Below are 19572 nucleotides of genomic sequence, written 5' to 3'. Positions count from 1 at the left end.
TTCTGTAAATGAGCGCCATGGAGGGCTGGCGAGCTTCTGCGTTAGCTTCCAGACGTCCTGCAGGTGACCCCTGCAAGCTCTCCACTCTGGCTTCTGCAGATAATCTAACACCACCTTAAATGTGCAAAGCGCTTTGCGGTTTAGAAAGTGCTTCGTGGTGCCCCTCACTTAATAGGCCGTGAACACGCGGGCCTTGGATAGCACATCACCTCACTGAACACGCAGACCCGGAGCGGTGAAGGGACCTGCCGTCGTGACCCTGCACCTAGGTCACTGACTCCAGATCAGCAATCCCTCCATGGCAAACAAACAAAGCTTGTCTTCTTCCCCTGCAGGAAGTCCAGGGACCCACGGGGCATGTGTGCGGCACCGAACGTCCGCGTCAGGCACTGAACTTGGAGGCCATGTTGGCCTTCAGACTCCTTGGGTCACTGAGGCTTCCGAAGTTCTCCTGGAAGTGCCTTTGATGTGATTCCTTGCATTCTGCCGGCGTGGCTCTCATTTCCTTCTTTTAAGCCAAATGCTTCCAACTATTAACATTTTAAAAAGGCAGAGGAAGGTCATGATATTTTTAAATCCTCCATTTTTACCTTGTGGTTCTATTTTCCTGTTGCATTCATGGGATGTGAGGATAAACTGAGAGTTTCACCTTCAAGACATGAGCGCTCCTTTCAGCCTGGAGCTAGGGAAAGAAATCCACCTGCCCTCTGAGTTCCCATGGCCCCATCTCACCCTCCTCGCGAGCGTCAGGAGGCAATGCAGGTGGGGGCTGCACAGCATTGGGGGCTGGGAGCTGCCTGCAGTCCCTCCTGGTCTGCATTCCACTTGGTGAGCCAGGCCGAGCCCACTCCTGTCTCTGCTGTCACAGGAATGTGTACACTGAGCTGTATTTACAGTTCCTTTTCTTCTCTTTGATGAGGCTTCTGAGAAAGGCGGCTCTACGTCTAACAGGTGCGATCACTCACGCTGGCTCCCTTGCCGCTGTGGGTGTCGGGTCCTGGGACCGTGCATCATGCCAGCCAGGCCCGGCCCTCCCCAGCCCACGAGGACAGCCACATCCCGCTCCTCAGGGGGACCAGGAATGTAGCAACTGGGCACTGCTGGTGTTCGCTCAAAGGTTCAGTATTTGAGACTCGTGGCTAAATTCGGTAATAACACCACAATTTCACCAAAGAGCATTATAGTGATTACTGAGTTATATTAGAAGCTTATTTAAGCTAACATCTTATTTGCACAATGTAGTTCAAATAGATGGTTGGTGCAGCCAGTGCAATTGTTAAACTCCTTACGTACATTAGCATAATCACTCTGGAAGTGCGTGCCGCTTTTAAACATATGAACAGCTAAAACCGAAAGCATAAATATATGTCTTTTAAGGTAGCGGCGCAGTTAGAATAAGAGGGTTTAGGTCTATGTGTAAACAGGAATTTAGTTGTCTCTTCAGCAGTACAGTAGGATGTAAGAATCTCTCCAAGACAGCTCTCTTAAAGAAGCCAAATCTGCTATCCCAAACTGCTGTGTTTTATTAATAATAGTTTCTGTTTATCAAATACCTTCTGTATGCCAGGCGCTGTCCTGGGCACCTTTCGCAAATATCTCACGTAGTTTCCTTCTCCCTGCACTGATAGTCATAAATAGTATTAACCCCTCTGGATTGAGCCTTCAAGAGGTGATATGGCTCGTCTGAGGCCACAGCTAGAATTTTGGGGGCACTCTCCGCATTTCACTGTCCTGCCATCACCCATCACCAAATGTGGAGTCCCCAGTGGGCTCCAGACAAACAGCAAAACACAAGGATGGGCTTCGGAGTCTTGGTTGGTCCCCAAGGTGCCCTGAGCAGCCCCATGTTCCAGGACCCATTACTCGGCTAGAGCGTGTAGCAGGAAGGCGAACCCAAGGCTGGAGCCAGCAAGGGCCTCCCGCACTAACCCCTGCCTCCTTTCCTGAGAGGACAGCGGCAGGGCAGAGGCCGGGGGCGGGGGACGGGGGGTTCAGATGCTGTAAAGCTCTGTGCACATGAAAACTTCCACAAACCCTCCAGATTCCTCAGCCCTGCTGCTGCCGGCAGGCACCGCAGCCTGAGCGAGCACGATGGCTCTTTCCTGGCTGACAACATCACTCTTATGTGGCCCTCACCATCACCCCAGCAGATGGCTTTCTTTCTGTGCTGGGCTTTTTGCTTTTTCTTAACAGAGAAACATGACTTTTCTGACTTCACACATGAGACTCTGAGCTGCCCTGAGAGGCGCCGGTCAACGCGCGGGGGGCGGGGGGCGTCCTCGCCAGCACACCAGCCTCCCAAGCCTGAGATGCTATGTTTCCACTGCATTCAGACTATCACACCTGGACTTCCCAGATCATTTGAGAATAATCCGAATGCCAAGTCCCCAGGGTCAGGACTCACCCCTGATCCTACCAACCATCACTTCCACGTTTCCCCTCTCTGAACTCACAGGAAAATGCTAACCAGTAGCTACGCCGACTAATTTGAGTTCAACTCTGACCCTCTGGCAAGAAAGCTGTGGGGCTGGAAATTAACTAAGACAGCAATTATGCAATATATAATATAGCTAATTGGGGATTCTATTTCACACATAATATAAATTGGTGTAATGTGACACATTGAATTATATCGCAGAGGAGTAATAAATCTGCTAGAGTTCTTTAACAAGGATTTTTGTGAGGCTTGGAATCCCGTGGCGAGGCTAATCCCACTCTCTCCCCACACACTGCCCAGGTGAGCCTCCTGTTGGCCTGTCACACGGAGGCTGATGCCACCCTGCGTCAAATCCCAGTGCTGCCCTCTCTCCACTGTGAACCCTGGAGCACAGGTCTGAGCCCCGTCTGGAAACTGGAGATGGTGACAGTCCTGACACCGCAAAGCTGCTGTGCAGAGTTCCGAGCACAGTGTCCAGCACTCAGTGGACACTAACCTGATAGTAACTGCTATGTATACGAGACACGTGCATGTGTTTCTCTGGGAACGTTGTATATCCCACGTGGCTTATTCTGAGAGACTGTGTCTGCCCTGAGCATCCCTATGGACACTCCCTGATCTGCTGTCCCAGTCTTTCTCACGCCACTGCACCCCCAGTATCCGCGGACTCTCACGAATGGACAGGGAGGTCTGTGGAGGAGCCATTGCCAAAGTCCCCAGGCTGAGTCCGGTCCCCCCACACGCGCCTCCCACTCATTACTGCCACTGTCATCATCCCTGTGTCTGCCTCTACCCCAGAGAGAGTCCCTGGCCACGGCCATGTCGGTTCTCTCCAGCGGCCTCCCCAGGGCTAGCACAGAGGGGCTTGTCAAATGCTTATTTATTGAACAAAGTTGCCAAGTTTCCCCTGGCTGATGACTGACATATAAGTTTCAGTTTGGGTCTTCCAATAGCCGACCCACAGTGGATTGTAAACTGATACATGGGGAACTCAGCCAGGCCCCACGCTGGTGCTGGAACAGTCTGAACCCCGTGGCGACCAGAGGCAATGCACCATGGGCGGGGGTGGGGAGGGCACATGCATGGTCATCACGTCCTCTGAGGTACGTGGTTTTAGCCCCATTTTACAGATGAACACATCAGCACCCAGCGAGTCTAATTTGCCAAAGGTCATGCAGCTGCTAAGTGTTTGTCTACACTCGAAGGCAGAAAAGCAATTGGTGTCTGTTCTAGGAATTAGGAACGTTGGTGGTGAGAACACTTAAAAATAGCCCTGTGCATTTTCCCATTCTTCAACCAGGTTTACTAATCAGGGACTCAGCTGAAAAAATCCAGCAAAATGACTCAGTTCCTAGCAATTTCTCCCCGTCACGTTGGGACAACCCCAGCAGAGCCTGCAAGCAGAGAGAGAGAGAGAGAGAGAGAGAGAGAGAGAGGAGAAAAAGGGAAGAAAGGATGCCTTAGCTCGAAGGCCCTAGCCATTTCCTCTCACCAGGCCCTGCAGCCTCTCTGTCAACTCCGGGGCGCTCACAAGGCAAAAACGCCTGCGGTAAAGTCAAGGGCAGGCTGGAGGGCTTATTTCCTGTCTTCTAAATATACTCTTGTTCCGATGGTATCTGGTCCCCTGCGTCATGGAGGATGGCCGCCCTTTACATTGCAAATGTCTCAGGAACTCCTCAGCCCAAAGGAAGCTCAGTGGGGAGAAAGCATCACTTTCTAAACATCTTCAGGAACAGCATGCTCAGGCTCCTGGCTCCTCCTCCTCCTGCCCCCCCACACCTGGCTGTCCTCCTCCTCTCCAGCCAGGGCACCGCCAGCCCTCAGGGTAGGCAGTAAACATCCAGCAGTGCAGCTCTCTATGAATGTTATCAGAGGAAAAACTCAAGAAGCAAGAAGCAAACAGAAATCATTGGACACCTGCTGTCACCCTGCCACCTCCAGAGGCCCCCGCCTCCGTCCAGCTGTCCTCCTGGAAGAAAGGGCCCATTCAGGACTGTGGCTGGTGGTTCTTGAGCGCAGTTCCTCAAACATGGCGAAAAGAGAGGGAAGCCAGGATGGGAGGCGGCAGGACCCCCTGGGCGGCCTTGGAGCTAAGAGCCAAGCGAACACCCAGTCAGCTGCCGCCTGGCTCTGTGGCCCTCAGCCCCAGTCAGATCATCCGGAGGCTGGGTTACTACGAGCTGTGACTCCCTACAGTGTTCTACGAGGATGGAATGACAGCGCCCTAAACCATGCAACACAGCGCTCCACACTAGGATTTGAGAAACCGTGTGCCCACCCCAGGCCTGGTGCATTTCCAGGATCTCATCTAACATTTACACATGTGCCTCCTTCCTTCTCACAATCAATCAGTAAAAATGACAACGGTTTGCTTCACAGCGATGGATAGGAGGCCAAGGCTCAGAGAGGTTAAGTAACAGGCCTGAAGTCACAGAGCTCAGAAGTGCCAGAGGGGGAATTCCAAGTCCCGCTGAACTGGGGATGTACAGGATGTACCTGTAGTGGGGGCGGGGGGGGGGCGTCCAAAGGCAGAATTCCCAAGGATGCAATGGTGTGCAAGGCTCAGAATTAGAGGTGGGGGAGAGGCGCTGGAGTCACTTCCTATTGGAGTCCTTCTGAGCAAGCCATGGAGGCACCAGCCCAGGGGTCATCTGACTTCTTCCTCACAGCTTACCCCTGTGCCCCAGTGCCTGTCCCGCACAGCCACACTGCTGGAAGGGATTTCTGTGGTGCTTCTCCAACACTCTAGGGACAACCCTTGAACGTCCCCTGCAAGCCCTGGGATGCCAGCCCCTTCCTAGGTCTGGAAGAAGGCAAGGGAGGAGGAACAAGCCACAGGTGAGGGAGTGTGAACTTCCAGTAGGGCCGGGGGCATGGGGAAAGGACTCCATGCAGGCCGAGAGCCTGGGGGTCCTCTCCAGGCACAGGTCAGCACCCCTACTTCCCCTCTGGCCTGCTGGGGGAAGGAGCGTCACTCCCTCTGAGGAGTCCAATAAATGAGCTTATTCACAGAGCTGAGGCAACAGTTTTGCTTGGGCAGTTACTTACTCTGTGAACTCCGACCCGTCCTCAAGGTCACTGGCGCTGGATAGGAAGTGGTTAGGGAGGTACCCTAAAGCCATTCCTCTGGAGAACTGGCACCACACATGACTTTAGACCATCTTCCCCTGTGGGGTGACGTCAGTGCCTCCTCAGAGCAGGACCCCTGAGGCCCGGCAGCCTGTGTGTTCCCCTTAGTCTCCGTGATCCTCGGGCTGGTACCGTGTCACTCTTCCACGAACAGTGGGGGCTCTCACCAACAGGTATGAGGGGGACCACTTAAGTCGGTGGCTTGCTAAAGCCAGCCCTCGCCAGATGGTTAAGCCAAGTGTGACCGTTGCTTCCCAAATATGCACTCAGTGATGTCTCGTTGGCAGCTTGGAACCTGCATGGGGTGGGGGGTGTTCACACCACAAAAATGGTCAAACATGGGCTTTTTTTTCCCCCTCGTGGTCAGTTGTTACCCCTAGAGCCCTAGGTAGACAGGCAGGAGGGATCCCATCCTAAACCTTTGATTCCCTCCTCGTCCTCCTTTGGATACGAAGGGGCCCAGCGGGGAACTGGCAGAACTTCCCAGGAGACAAGGTCTTTTACTCTCAATGGGAGAGGGAACCTATCACAGGACTGTTCTCCTCTCCACTGTCATGTGGTCTCGGTAGCCTCACCCCAATGTCCCAGAGCTGACCAAGCCACCAGTCCTCATGTGCAAAAGGAGGTCACCTCTGGAAGCAGCAACTGAGCAGAGTCTGGGAGGTGAGGAAGCCTCGCATTTCACAGCAGACGCTGTTGCTTCGGCAACAGTCCACTTCTGCTCAGCCTTTACAAGCTTTCCACAAGTTTTCTTCCTCCTCATTTGCTTTGATCTCCCTGAGCTCTCAGAACCACTCCCCCCCCCCACCGCCGCTGCCCCATGAAGTACCCTTGAAGTCTGGAAAACCCAGGAACAAAGAGTTGCTCTTCACAGAAGTGTTTATAAGACTAGCTCTGCTCAAGATCCAAGGCCTGAGCAAAGAGACACTGTGAGGAATCGCCCCGAAGCCCAAAGCCACCTGCAAGTTTGTCACACACCTTCGTTTGACAACTGGGGCAGCTGATGTTTGTTCAAGGCCACATAGGAAATATGGTAGAGCTGAGACCAGAAGCATCTAGAATCACATGTGGAAACTGGGAGAAAAGGTTGCTTTTCATCACGTAACCACCCAAAGCATAGGTGTTTCTGAGTCAAACTTTTCCCGGAGAATCAGTATTACACACATCCACTTTTGCCGTCCAACACCTGTTGGCATTGCCCTGCAAGGGGGACTCTGGAGTGGCCCAGTTGACCTTTCCTTCCGTCCCAGGCAAGCATTGGAAGGTCCTCCCCAGGCCTCCTTGCTGCTAGGGGTCTGGATGCAAACGAGCTTGCGCCAAATGACATCAGTAGAAGGCCGAGCAAGGTGGAGGCGCTCTTCCTACAAAGCTTCACTGTTGCCGCTGTAAATTCGGGGGATGAGGTTTCCAGTCCAGCCTTGCTGTCCGTCCTCCAGCTCCTGGGTGTCTTGCTCTGGTTTCCTGACCCCTGGATTACAGCCTTGATGGTGGGGGAGGGGCTTTCTCCAGCGGAGGCAGATACTACAGCCCTGCTCAGGGGGACCTGAGACGCAGCTGCTCTCCTGATGGCCAGTTCTGTGTTCTTCTAGGCGTCATTCCAGTAGCGCAGCCTGGAACCTGCCCCTTCAGCCCTTTCTAAAGACCAAACCCCCTGTATGAAGACCTTTTCCACTTAACACATCTGGAGTGGTTTCTGTTTCCTGCAGAGAGCTCTGACTGATACACTTGCCCTTAGGTTCTCAGATCTAGGCAGAAGGTATACTTTGTAGTTTAAGGAATGGCTACCAGAAAAATGCCCGAGTCTCTATATGATCCTTCCTGGACTCCACAGTCAGTCCCCATATACTGCTGGGGAGGCCCCAGGGCATCACTCTCCACTGGCTCTTCAATTCATGAGCAGCAAGATTCACACGATGCTGAGCTTTTCTTGCACACAAGCAACTCAGACTGATCCTTTGCTAAAGAGAAATTTAAAGGGCTCAAACTAAGCATATCCCACTTAGACTTTTATGGGGAAGAACGTCCTACAGATAGATGGGTGGAGAGCTGGGGGACCGTTCTACAAAAACTGCAGCTCGATTTGAAAACCAGGTCAAGGTCAGCGTCTTCCATTCTCTGGTCCACACGGAAGTCCCATCCCGAGTCTCCATGACGTGTCACTCTGCAGGGCCATCACAGATCGTTCAGCGGGCAGGAAAAGATGAAGTTAGCACTAACCAGGGCCGTTGGCCTCCATTTCTCTTGGGACCTCACCCACATGTGCCAAGGCACAAATGCCCCCCAGCCCGCCAAAAGTGAGATCACCTACATGAAAAGCAAAATCACATGGTCCTCCACTCTCTTCTAATGTCACCCCAGTCATCTGGTTAAAGGACTGATTCAGCTCATCTTCCCATTTCTGCTTCATGGTGTGTCGTCAAAGACACATGTCCAGCTGGTGAGCAGAATTAGAAACACACGTCAGTCTCTACGGCAGGGCAGGGAGGCATTTTCCTCAGAAGTTAGTTTCGAGGGGCACCTGGGTGGGCTCAGTCAGTTGGCTAAGCATTCGACTCTTGATTTCAACTCAGGTCATGATCTCGGGGTCATGAGATTGAGCCCCACATTGGGGGATAGGGGTGTCTGTGTTCAGCGGGGTGTCTGTGTTCAGCAGGGAGTCTGCTTCTCTCTCTCTCTCTCCCTCTGCCCTTCCCCCTACTCTCTCTCTCTTTCTCTCTCAAATAAATGAATAAATCTTAAAAAAAAAAAAAAGTTAGTTTTGATGCTGCCCACTAGAAGAAGAGGCAGTAAGAAAGTCATGAGCGCCTACCGAGTCAACGTTCAGAAGATAAGGGGATCCGGCTCTCCTGGGCCTCTGGCCCCCCACCCCTGCCTCCCTTCTCTTCCCACTGCTAGTGCCTACCTGGGTGAGACCCACCCCTGCAGGTGCCCAGGTGCCTGGCACAGGGGTCTGCCTCCCAGCATCAGCAGCCTGCTCACCCAGGCCTTGGCCACAGGAGCCCCATCTATGGCCAGTGACCCTGTCCTGGGCAATGAGATGTGGGGGTGAACTGGCCCATGGCAGGGGAAGGAGAGGCCAGGTGGCATCTGAAAAGCTCTAGATTACCAAATAATAATAATAATAATAGTAATAATAATAATAAAAGACAATTGCATCTGGCCAGACCAGTCCCCTTCCTCATTCCTTAAACTTAGATGTGATGTTTGTAGCTATAGCAGCCACTTTAGGACCGTGAGGAAGTAAGGGTAAGGATTCAAAAGCCAACATGTTCCATGGAGTCGGCACAGGAAGGAAAGAACCCAGGTCCCCGAAATCCTTGGTAAGAAACAACTGCTTCCCTCCAGGTGTGGGGTTACCTGAGAAAAATAAACCCTTCTTTTTTTTAACCAGTGTTAGTCGGGTCTTCTGCTCCTTACCGGAAAACCCACCCTAAATGATACAACATCCCAGCACCGTTTGTAGGCGCACTTTTATTCAAATGATACATAATTACTCGGTGCTCTGCACTTGGTTTTTCTCACTCTGCAATGTGCGTTTGCAATGTTTTCAACACCGATTCCTACAGGCCTATTTTATTCTTTTTAATATGCCCAGAGTATCCCATTGTATAGACACATATCACAGATAAGCCTGATACCCTGCTAATGGACATCTTCATTGTCTCGATTTTATCCCACTGCAAACACTGCCTCCTTGAACATCCTTATACACACGTGGGAAGACATCTATACAGCAATTCCTGCAGCCGTTTGTACGAAAGGGAGGCCGGTAGACCTGTCCCCTTGGATCCTGTCCTTGCTGCCACACACTCCCTTGACTGGATATTCTGAGCCTTCTTTTGCTGTCCTGGGCCCATCATCACTGGCTCACACTTAGACTCCCCTTCTCCTCCACTCACTCCCCTGACAGCCCTGACCCCTGGAACACCCACCTGCCTGACCAAAACCCTGCACTCCCACTAACCCACTAGAGTGAGTGCCTTCAGCCTTCTTCCTCTGAAACCCAGCCTGCTCTAAGCAGCCCTCCCTGCAGCCCACCCCCCCTCCCCTGGCGCTAAACCAGACAAGCTGTGGGCACCTGGTCTGCTCCCCTTGCCGTGCCCCAGCACCATTTCCAGAGCTTGCCCTCCCAATCTGCCCCCTTTTCTGCTCTGGTGAACTGGCCCACACCACTGACTGAGGCCCAGCTCCCACAGGAAGCTCAGTGAGCAGCCACACCCCACCTACGGCCAGGCCTGGCCCTGGTTTCAGCACCTGTAACCTCGGAAAGTCACACCAGAAACCCAACCTCATACCCCAACCCAAATCCCACTTTTCGACAGAAGCTGACAAATACTACTGTGGGTAGAGAAGGACACACCAAGCTGAAAGACCCGATATCTAAGAACGTATGAACCACGCGTGCTCTCCAATGAGCGCAAACATACCTCACATTCTATCAGACCGGACTGGCTTCTGATCTCCAGCTGGTGCCCAGCCAGCCAAGGCATGCTAAATGCTGAATCACGTGGGGGCTCAGCCCAGACTCACAGGTTATGTTTTCAGTATCAGATTTAGTGCAAAAAGCCATCTTCTCTGCTTGGCAGATCGCGAAGCTCACTCTGATCTGAGGCTGGGGCTGGCCACGGCCGGGCTGCAGAGCTCCTGATGGCGCGGCTGCTGGCCCCTCTCCTGTCCTCTTCCCCCACCACGCATCCCCCCCAGCCAACTGTACGTGAGCCACATGCGACATCAGGGAGGCAATCTTCGAGGCCATCTGGTCTGCTCCCAATTTTACAGACCAGAAAACTAAGTTTCAAAGAATCAAAAAGATCACATAGTCACTGAGTGACAGAGCCGGGGACAGGAATGGCAAAGCTGCATCTCTGCGTACCTCCCTGTGGGCCAGGCTCCTGTGTGCACTGGTCTCTAGCACTCGCCGCGTTGAGCTCCGTGGTGTTGCCTCCATCTCACAGATCAGAGGCTGCAGGCTGCTGTCCGAGGTCACACAGCTGGTGAGGAGCGGAACTTGGGGACAAACTCGGCCACCTGCCTCCCTGTCCGTGCTCCTTTCACTACCCCGTGACGCCTCGCTTAGGACAAGAGTGAAAACTGCGGGTCGGACAGGAAGAGAGAGAGTGTGTTAAGGAAAGAAATGAGTGGCTATTATTAAACAGTGAAAATGCAAATAAAGCACCCAAAACAGAAGCCAGCAGGTGTCAAGTAAAGCAGTACCTTTCTTCTTAAGTAAGGAAGCGCCCAAAAACCAAACGCATGGGAGCATGTCTTGACCCCAGGAGCTGGGTGAAGGTGAGCAGCAAAATAGGTAATGCAGCCCAAAGTTTAAAATAAACACCCACCACACCCATACCAATAAATGATTGCATCAATAAACAACGGGGAGAAGAAATGATTCGCCCTTACAGGAAAAGCCTCAATCATTTATGTCGGCACTGCCCCTCCAAGAGGTGGAGGGAACCAGCCTCCCGCCATGTGTGTGGGCTGCCTGTGACTTGCTCCTGGAGAGGACGGTGTGGAAGGGCATGGGGGACTACCCTGGCGACCCCTGGCAGAGCCTGCCACTGCCCAAGGCCACATCAACAATATAAAGTTCCTGATGGGACGTTCCCTTCACATGATGTCATGAAAGGACACTTCACCTCTGTTGTCCTCCGTCCGAACCCTTAACCCCAGTCCAACCATGAGAAAAACATCAGGCTCAACACGATGGGGCATTCTGCAAACCACCTGACCTCAAAACCCTCAACATCATCCAAAACAAGGAGGGTCTGAAATACTGTCACAGACCAAGAGGAGGCCACAGAGATGTGAAACCAAATGGGATGAGGGATCCTGGAGAAGGTTCTGAGGCAGGAAAAGGACCCAGGAAACACTAGTGGAATCCCGATAACCTGTGGAGCTCAGTTCACAGTGATGGGTGGACGCTGGTACCCGGATGAGAAAATGCACTGTAGCTTTGCCAGCCGCTAGCAGGGCGGCGTGGGGAGGAGATTTTCTGCAAACGCACAGCTATTCTAGATACAAGGTTTATAGTCAGTAAGTGTGCAGAGATGCTTGGCTTTCCCGCCAGGGCCATTGTTCTTAACTGCCCCCCACATGACACTGAATCGGAGACTTTTCCTGCTTGGAAGCCAGAGCCTTGTCAGCGCCTGAGGGGACAGTGAGTGTCCCCTGCAAGGTGACTGAGGCCTCTTGCCAGGCTGAGACCCAAGGGCTTCCCTGGAGTTCGATGGGATTCTAACCAAATTCTGGAGTTCTTATAGACCCGAGCTGTAGTGAACCGATTTCCTCTTCCGCCCTCTGTTCCGTCTGTTCATTGTTGGTCTTTGGCATCTCCCACTCTGCATCCTGGATCGGGACTTGTAATCAGGTGGCTGCAGGGTTCAAATTTCCTTTCGGTGTGAAAATGCAAAGCGACCTGGCCAGGAGGAGCAGAGCAGGTGTCCTCTTTCATCCAGCTGGGGTCCCTGTCCCCTAAAAGCCTCCCCCCCGTCGGTTGGTCCCTCCTGCCCCCCGGAGGTCTCAGGCCTCACACTCATCAGGACTTGGCTGAGCTCCAGGCAGTCACCCCGGGAACACTGGTGCCACAACAGGCCCCAGGAAGGCCTGGCCTCCGAGCCATGCGTTGCCAGGCAGGCTGGCCCCCAGCCAGTGGGTCCCCAGATGCCATGCAACCCACACCTGAGCACGGTAAGAGAATAGGTGTGTGTAAACAATATTTGAAAAAGAAAATAGCTGTACAAATACAGTACTTGTTAACACAGGTGTTTATAGGTGGAATTATTTTTCCAGGGCTGCTATCTCCCGACCTCCTTTGTAAGTCCCAGCTCACACCTGCAGGGACTTTCCTATTAGGTGAAGGCACAAAGAGGAAACAGAGTCCGTATCGACTTCACGAAGCAGGAGGTCAGTGATCAGCTTCAGGCTGGGCTAGTTTTCACCCAGTCTCTTCCTGCTGGAGTTACTTTCATTTTTTTTAACCTGCTCTAACAGGACCCAGCCTGTTGGGCGGAGCGGCTCGTGACCACCCGAGGGCGGCCTCGGGGAGATGGGCCTTTCCTGGGGCCAGTGGGTGCCGGCTGCTGTCTGGGCATCATTATCCTCCTCTCTCCTCTCTCGCCATGGGAAGGCTCACTCTTTATAGTTCATGGACAAGAAAGCCAAAGACACTTGTCCCAAGTCTTGGAGCTCAAAGCAGAGGGTTGTGGGGCCGACGTCAAATCTGGGCAGAATCCAGAGCTTCAGCTGGAGAGGGCGGCAGCCACATCCCCGAGACAACGCCCCCCGAGGGCAAGAGGACCATTTGTGGAAGCATGGGGACATTCCACCATGAATGTTATTTTGTTCTCCCTTGTGGAAGAAGGTAGCACTGTCAGGTGGGAACAAGTAACAGATACTAAAAATTGTGGAAGAGAAACTTAGTTCCGCTGATCTGCACACTTAAAAATGGTTAAGATGGCAAATTTTGATGTTATGGGTATTTTGCCACAACTGAAAACATTTATGGAAGAGAAACTTAACACGAGACATCCTGCCCTGTGTGGAGAGAGACGTAACACAAAGCAGGAGACTTTAGTTTTCAGTCTGTCTGTTTCGGTAAGTGCATCAGCTTGCCACTGGGAAAGAATTCCAGCCTCTGCAGAGACCTCGCGACAGGCCTCTCATTCCCGCAGATGTGAGGCGAGTGCTTCCCCATTGTTTGGGGGAGCCCGAAACAGTGAAATACCCCAAGAGAAGGTTCTTCAGAGTGAGGTGTTGAGGCTCAGTTTTCCAGGCTCAACGGCACGGGCAGGAGCGGGGTGGGGACAGGGGAGAAGACAGTTGGTTTGGAGGAGAGAGAGCAGCCTTGGCGTCGGTGGAGCCGGGTGAACATGGCGGCTTGGAGGACATGGCGGATGGGAGGGCTCTGTCACTGTTGGAGCAAGGCAGATGGACAGGTGCTGTGACCTGCTGGTCAGAGGCCCCCCGTGGGAAGGCCCCTCATGGCCACCTGCCGAAGGTGACCAGGGGTGAGCAGAGTGGGATGGGGAGGTGCTCACTCCCCAGAGCCCCAGCGATGCCTGGGAGGGGCCGAGTCTCCCACAAGCACACAGACGGGGCACAGGCGAGGCCGCTGGGCACTGTCTCACTAAATCTACAACCCCGGGGGCAACCAGTATTATTGGGTTTAGCTGCAAACCCTCCCATCCATCTTGAAAAATGAGGGGATTTCTAGAAACTCTGCTTAAGGATTCTTATTCTATTCCCCTTCCATCTTTGACCTCCATTTACAAACCAGCTCCATTTCACAGATGAAGAAACCAGGAGTCAGAGAGACCTGGGGCATTCACAGGTGGGCCTGGTGAGCAAAGGTTGGCCAGGGCAGAAGCTCGGGTGTCTGGGACCCTACTGGGGTCTTCCATCCTCTGTGACATTGTCTCCCGAAGAGGAGGATCTCTATGAGCAAATGGGGGGAGTCTGGCCCTCTCCAAATCCCTCCTGCCCCCCCCCGGGCCCTCTACCCCCTGCCTCTCCCTCTGTGTGGCACATGGGCCAAGGCAGGCGGCCACACGGGCCCAAGCAGTCACTGGAGGCCAGCAGCTGGTCTGCCCTGTCACCTGCCGGGAGGAGGGGCACAGAGAAAGGAGGAACACCAACTGAGAATTTTATTTTATTTTAAAGATCTATTTATTTGAGAGAGAGAGTCAGGGGCTGGGGGTAAAGGGAGAGGGAAAGAATCTCAAGCGGACTCCCTGCTGAACACAGAGCCCAACACGGGGCTTGATCTCAGGACCCCAAGATCGTGACCTGAGCCGAAAGCAAGAATCGGATGCTCTTGTCCACAATAGCCAAATCATGGAAGGAGCCGAGATGCCCTTCAACAGATGACTGGATTAAGAAGCTGTGGTCCATATATACAATGGAATATTACTCAGCTATCAGAAAGAACGAATTCTCAACATTTGCTGCAACATGGACGGCACTGGAGGAGATAATGCTAAGTGAAATAAGTCAAGCAGAGAAAGACAATTATCATATGATTTCTCTCATCTATGGAACATAAGAACTAGGAGGATCGGTAGGGGAAGAAAGGGATAAAGAAAAGGGGGGTAATCAGAGGGGGGAATGAAACATGAGAGACTATGGACTGTGAGAGGCAAACTGAGGACTTCAGAGGGGAGGGGGTGGGGGAAGGGGATAGCCTGGTGATGGGTAGTAGGGAGGGCACGTATTGCATGGTGCACTGGGTGTTATACGCAACTAATGAAGCATCAAACTTTACATCGGAATCTGGGGATGTACTGTATGGTGATTAACACAATATAATAAAATAAAATTAAAAAAAAAAAAAAAAGAATCAGATGCTCAACCTACTAAGCCACCCAGGTGCCCCAGTTGAGGATTTTAAAGTTCACCACAGAGAAGCTGAAAGTTTTCCATCTGAATCGATGCCAAGTCTCTAAAAGATGGGACAGTGCCAATGAATGAATGAATGAATGAATGAATGATGGGACAGTGCCTAACGTGACATTGTTTGATGTCATTCTAAGGAAGATAACCTCATATTACAGCTACAGACATGCTCTGTTACTTAGAAATGGTCAGAATGCCGGGATGCATCGTCCACCTGCCATGCAGGAGACTCTGGGCCGTATCCTGGCAACATCCACGCCAGTGGCCTTGGAGGGACAGCACACCCAGAGTTGAGGGGTGACTGCACCCCTTCTGCTGCATCTCAATCAAAGAGCAGATGTTTGGTGAACGCTGTGTGCCAAGAAGGCACATCATGCAAAGAAATGGACCTCTCATCAAAGCTCACTGTCCACTTAATCTCTGTCACCCCAATGTGCAACATGCTCCCCACACACCAGGACACACAAATTCACACCCCACCCCCCAGGCCCAGAGTTGGCTCCTGCCACGTGTCCAGGTTTACACTTAGCCCTGCACACACACTGGGCTCTATCTTCTGACCCTGTCTCAGTCTCCAATGCCTGCATGTTCCTGAAGTGTCCTAGGTGCCCTGTGGGTGTCTAGTCACCTGTCAGCACCTGAACCACACAGGTGTCTTCCAGGTGAGAACGAAGTCCAGCTCTGGTTCTAAGGGCATGCCTCATCCCCTGTACTGCCCGGCTGGGCAAACTGCGTCTCTTCCCTCTGGCCCTGAAATTCCACCTGGGATGGCAGCCCACGCGTCAGGCACAGCTCAGAGGTGACCCGGTAATAGACAGGCCGGGCTCCCAAGGCAAGGACAGTCTGACGAGCTCCAGGACTGCTGGGCAGCTCGCTACAATGCACCACTTTCACATCTCCCACGCCAACTTCTCGCTCTGTGATGGGGTGACACTGGCACCCGTGAATAATCATGAACTAAAGGGAGATAATTAATATTTAGCTTTGCCAGATGGAAGCACTTGGGGGGAAACCGCCATTTAGTCAGAGGGGTGAGAGTTGTCAACTGGAGGACAGGACTCATTAGATGCACCGGCAGCGGCCTCGGGGCGCCCAGACCAGCTTGTCGGCGCCAAGGTGACTTCCCTGGGCCAATGAAATGTGGAGTGGCAGAGGCCAGCCCGCACACAGGTGGGTCTTCGGTTCTCCACACACCCCTAGGCCCCGAGGACTGTGACCAAGGTCAGGGCCGTGCAGCCCCTTGCTGGTTCTCTCCTAGGTGGCAGTAAGATTGGTGGCCTCACAAGAAGAGACCAGAGTTCTCTCTTCGTCACCTTCTCACTAGACCCTGACCCTGCCAGACCTTGATCTGGACCCCCAGCTTCTAGAACTGTGAGAATTTCTGCATATAACCTCCTAGTCTTCAGCAGCTTGTGCTCTGGAGGGCAGGCCATGCTAAGACACCCTCCACCTGCCCTCCCAGGACAGAAAAACCCTCTAAACAATCCCCACTAAGAGGCCGTCTGATTAGGCTTAAATACTTCCAGGGATGGGGCACTCACACCCATTCCTTTAACTTTGGGACAGTAGAATGGAGAGAACTAGGGACTTTGGTTCTCAAAGTCTTGCAGTCAAAGCCCCTTTGCCCCCAAGCCCACCTCTCTCCCTCCATACTGCCCCTTTTATCCTGGGGAAGGGACTCAGTGCACACACATGCATGCTAGCCGGAAACCCAAGCACCGTGTGCACTCCCCACTGCTCTCAGCCCTCACACCCATCCTGTTCCCTGGTCCTGGAGATTCTGCCTCCTTCATCTTGGGTACCCACGTCCTCCCGTATGGCCACTTGCCCCCACCAACCATCACTGGCTTCCTCCTGGCATTTTGCTATGGCCTCCTAACTTCCCCTCTCACTGCTTACCCCCAAATCCACCCTCCAAACTGCTCTCAACGTGAGCTTTCCAAAACACACTCCTGACCACACACTTTCCCACTTAAAATTGTCACTGCGTCTCCACAGGCCCTGCAGGATAATGGGCAGACCCACACTGTGTCCTCGGTGCCCCATACTTGGTCCCAATACTTGTTCCAGCAACATCTCCAGCCACAGTGTGACTTCCTCTCACCCAGCCCCACCCACCCCATGCACCGGCATGCATGCACACACACATTAGAAGGAGGTGCACGTGCACTCCCATGCACACACGCACACGCTGCATACCCATGCATGCACACACATGCACACACAGCCCCTCCAGCTGTTTCATCTGCTGCCACTTGCTCCACCCTCCAACAAGTGTGCGTGGACCCCAGCAGCCCTGCCCTGACTGTGTGACCTGCGACAAGTCACTGTACATGCCTCAAGTCTCTGTTTGCCCATCTGTAAATTGGGGACAATCAAAGCCTATCTATCTCCCTGGGGAGTTAGCTCTCAGTGGAAGGATGGGGAGGAAGTCCTGGCACAGAGCCTGGCATGTGTAAAGATTTTGATGAAAGTTGGCTGCCTTCTGTCCAAAAAAATCCAGGGCTACGTCTTACAGAGCCCTAGATCGGGGCAGGGGAAGTGAGAAAAGGGAAAGAAAATCGGAGGCAGAGGGAGGGAAGGCAGTCTGGAAGGTGCGGGCGCCCGCCACCACCGGGAGACAGAACGGAGCTGTCCTTCAGAGCCCCGCTGACACAGACTGTAATTATTCTTCCGATATTCAGATTAAAATATTTACATGGCAAGCACAGCTGAAACAGAAACCATAATAATTTTTTAGACTAATTTGTTCAACACAAGAACAAAATCCAAGTTGCCTTAAGATGAAAAGGAAGGAGGATATCTTTTTCCTCTTCCAACTCCCAAAGGCTTCCAGGCAGAAGAGCACAGATCAGAGAGGAGAGGGCCAGCGCCCAGCGCTCCGTGGTGTGCTGGCTTCTCTTACATGCTGGGCTGAGTCCTGGCTGATGGGCCTATAAGGGGAAGAGATCTCTCCAGAGAGCTCCTGCTGTCCTTCATCTGCAGGAAGAAGAGATCGGTCAGAGTGGTGTCCTCTCCCTAGTGGTGGATGGCACCCACTGGGGTCAGCACAGATCCCTGCGCCTGGCGGGGAGCGTGGGTAAGGTGTGGCTCAGGAACACAGAAGACACAGTGAGAGGCAGAGACACACCAGTGAGCAAGACTGAGGGACACAAGGAAACACAGACGGAGAAGAGGTTGAAAGAATGGGCTAAGCATAAAAAAGGCACAGGCTGGTATAGAAAGGAAAGAGGGAGAGAGTGGATGGGAGAGGCCAAGGAGGGGCCTCCTGCTGGTTGTGCCCACCCTCCTCCAAGGAAAACTGCCCTCCCCTTTGCCAAGTGAGAGGTCAGCAGGTCAGACCTCGCAGCTAAGAGAAGAGCACTGTATTTCTGGCCAAGACAACGGAAAGACGAAAGAGCACTGAAGCCCCCAGCCCCTGAACCGGGCATGGTGGGGCAGCAGCCTGTCAGGGGCAAGAGGATCAATGTGGCCAAGGCCTCAGACCACCTCCTTGTGAACTGGCTGCTTGACTCGCTTTGTAATTCCCCTTCCCCAGAAAGCCGCCGTCTCCGAGGAATGCCGCTGGACGTCTCGGAGGAGGAATCCCCCACTGGACACACCCCCGCCCTGGCCATCCACCCAGGCCCTAATTACACCTCAGGACAGCAGTAAGATCAGCAGCTGGGGGCAGAGGGACAAATCCCAAGAGGCACCAGGACTGGGCCCTCATATGTGGTTTTTAAATTCAAACAAGAATGGAGAAAAAGAAGTCCAAGTCAGTCCTTGTCTGGTTCCTAAGACGGTTAGACTCAGCAAGAGGAATGCTCTTCATTCAGAATCCTGGTCCAGCTGGAGGGCGATAGGGAAGGGAGACAAGAGCTAGGCAGGAGCCCCAGGGCCCCGTCCTGGAGGCTGAGAGGTGGTATCCCGCAGGGAAGGGCGGGAGGGCCACCAGCCAACACAAAGAGGCAGGTCCAGGGCGCAGGGTCGTCACAGGCTGCTGGGATGACGTAGAAAGCCCTTGGAACAGATCCTGGNCTGGGATGACGTAGAAAGCCCTTGGAACAGATCCTGGCACACAGGTACTCAGCAAACCACCAGAAGCTAGGGGAGAGAGCCTCCCTCCCAGCCCCAGAATAAACCGACCCTGCGGACACCTTGACAGTGCACGTCCAGCCTACGGAAGAGTGAGAGCATCGATCTCTGCTGGCTAAGCCACTCCGGCTGTGATACATTGTCATGGCAGCCGGAGCGACTAAGGCAACTGCCCGGGAGCTATGATGACACCTGTGTTACAGGTGAGGAAACGGGAGGAACACTAAGAACCTTGCCAAGGTTTCATGGCCAGAGGGGGGCCCCTGGGGAGAGCCCAGCGGGGCCCCAACCTGTACACAGGGCGGATCACACCTGCACCGCTGACCCTGTGAACCCCAGGAGGTCACTTGTCTCTTGCCCTCCCTGAGTAGGAGGCATCCAGGCCAGAGCAGCTGGGACATGCGCTTGACCCCTGGCCATGGTCACCCCCTGAAGAAAGAGCTGAGTCAGTGCACCCTGCTCTCCGCAGGGTGGAAGGGGAGCCGGAGGCTGAGGGCCTTCTGGCACTGTCCCAACAGGCGATCAGGAACTGTTGT

The 19572-nt window shown here is 53.3% G+C and overlaps 1 protein-coding gene across 5 annotated transcripts in view; it reads right to left on the bottom strand.

The window, feature by feature from the left end:
* Positions 1-19572, bottom strand: part of LOC109490461 — a 252703-nt gene that overhangs the window by 188374 nt on the left and 44757 nt on the right. Inside the window, exon 1 of one of the 5 annotated variants that reach the window (XR_004625100.1) lies at positions 9994-14232. The exons of 2 other annotated variants lie outside the window; for them this stretch is intronic. Coding sequence is in view for 1 of the 3 variants with exons in the window: in XM_034659954.1 (XP_034515845.1) it covers positions 10440-10657 (218 nt within the window). In the remaining 2 variants the exon portion in view is untranslated. Of the gene's footprint in view, positions 1-9993; positions 14233-19572 lie in introns of those variants that run through there. 2 more of the 5 variants (XR_004625101.1, XM_034659954.1) reach the window with 2 other exon arrangements.

The sequence above is a fragment of the Ailuropoda melanoleuca genome, chromosome 4 (genome assembly GCF_002007445.2).
Source record: "Ailuropoda melanoleuca isolate Jingjing chromosome 4, ASM200744v2, whole genome shotgun sequence".
NCBI classification, from domain to species: Eukaryota; Metazoa; Chordata; class Mammalia; order Carnivora; family Ursidae; genus Ailuropoda; species Ailuropoda melanoleuca.
Note: the sequence above shows the minus strand (reverse complement) of the source record. Positions and strands in the feature narration are given on the sequence as shown.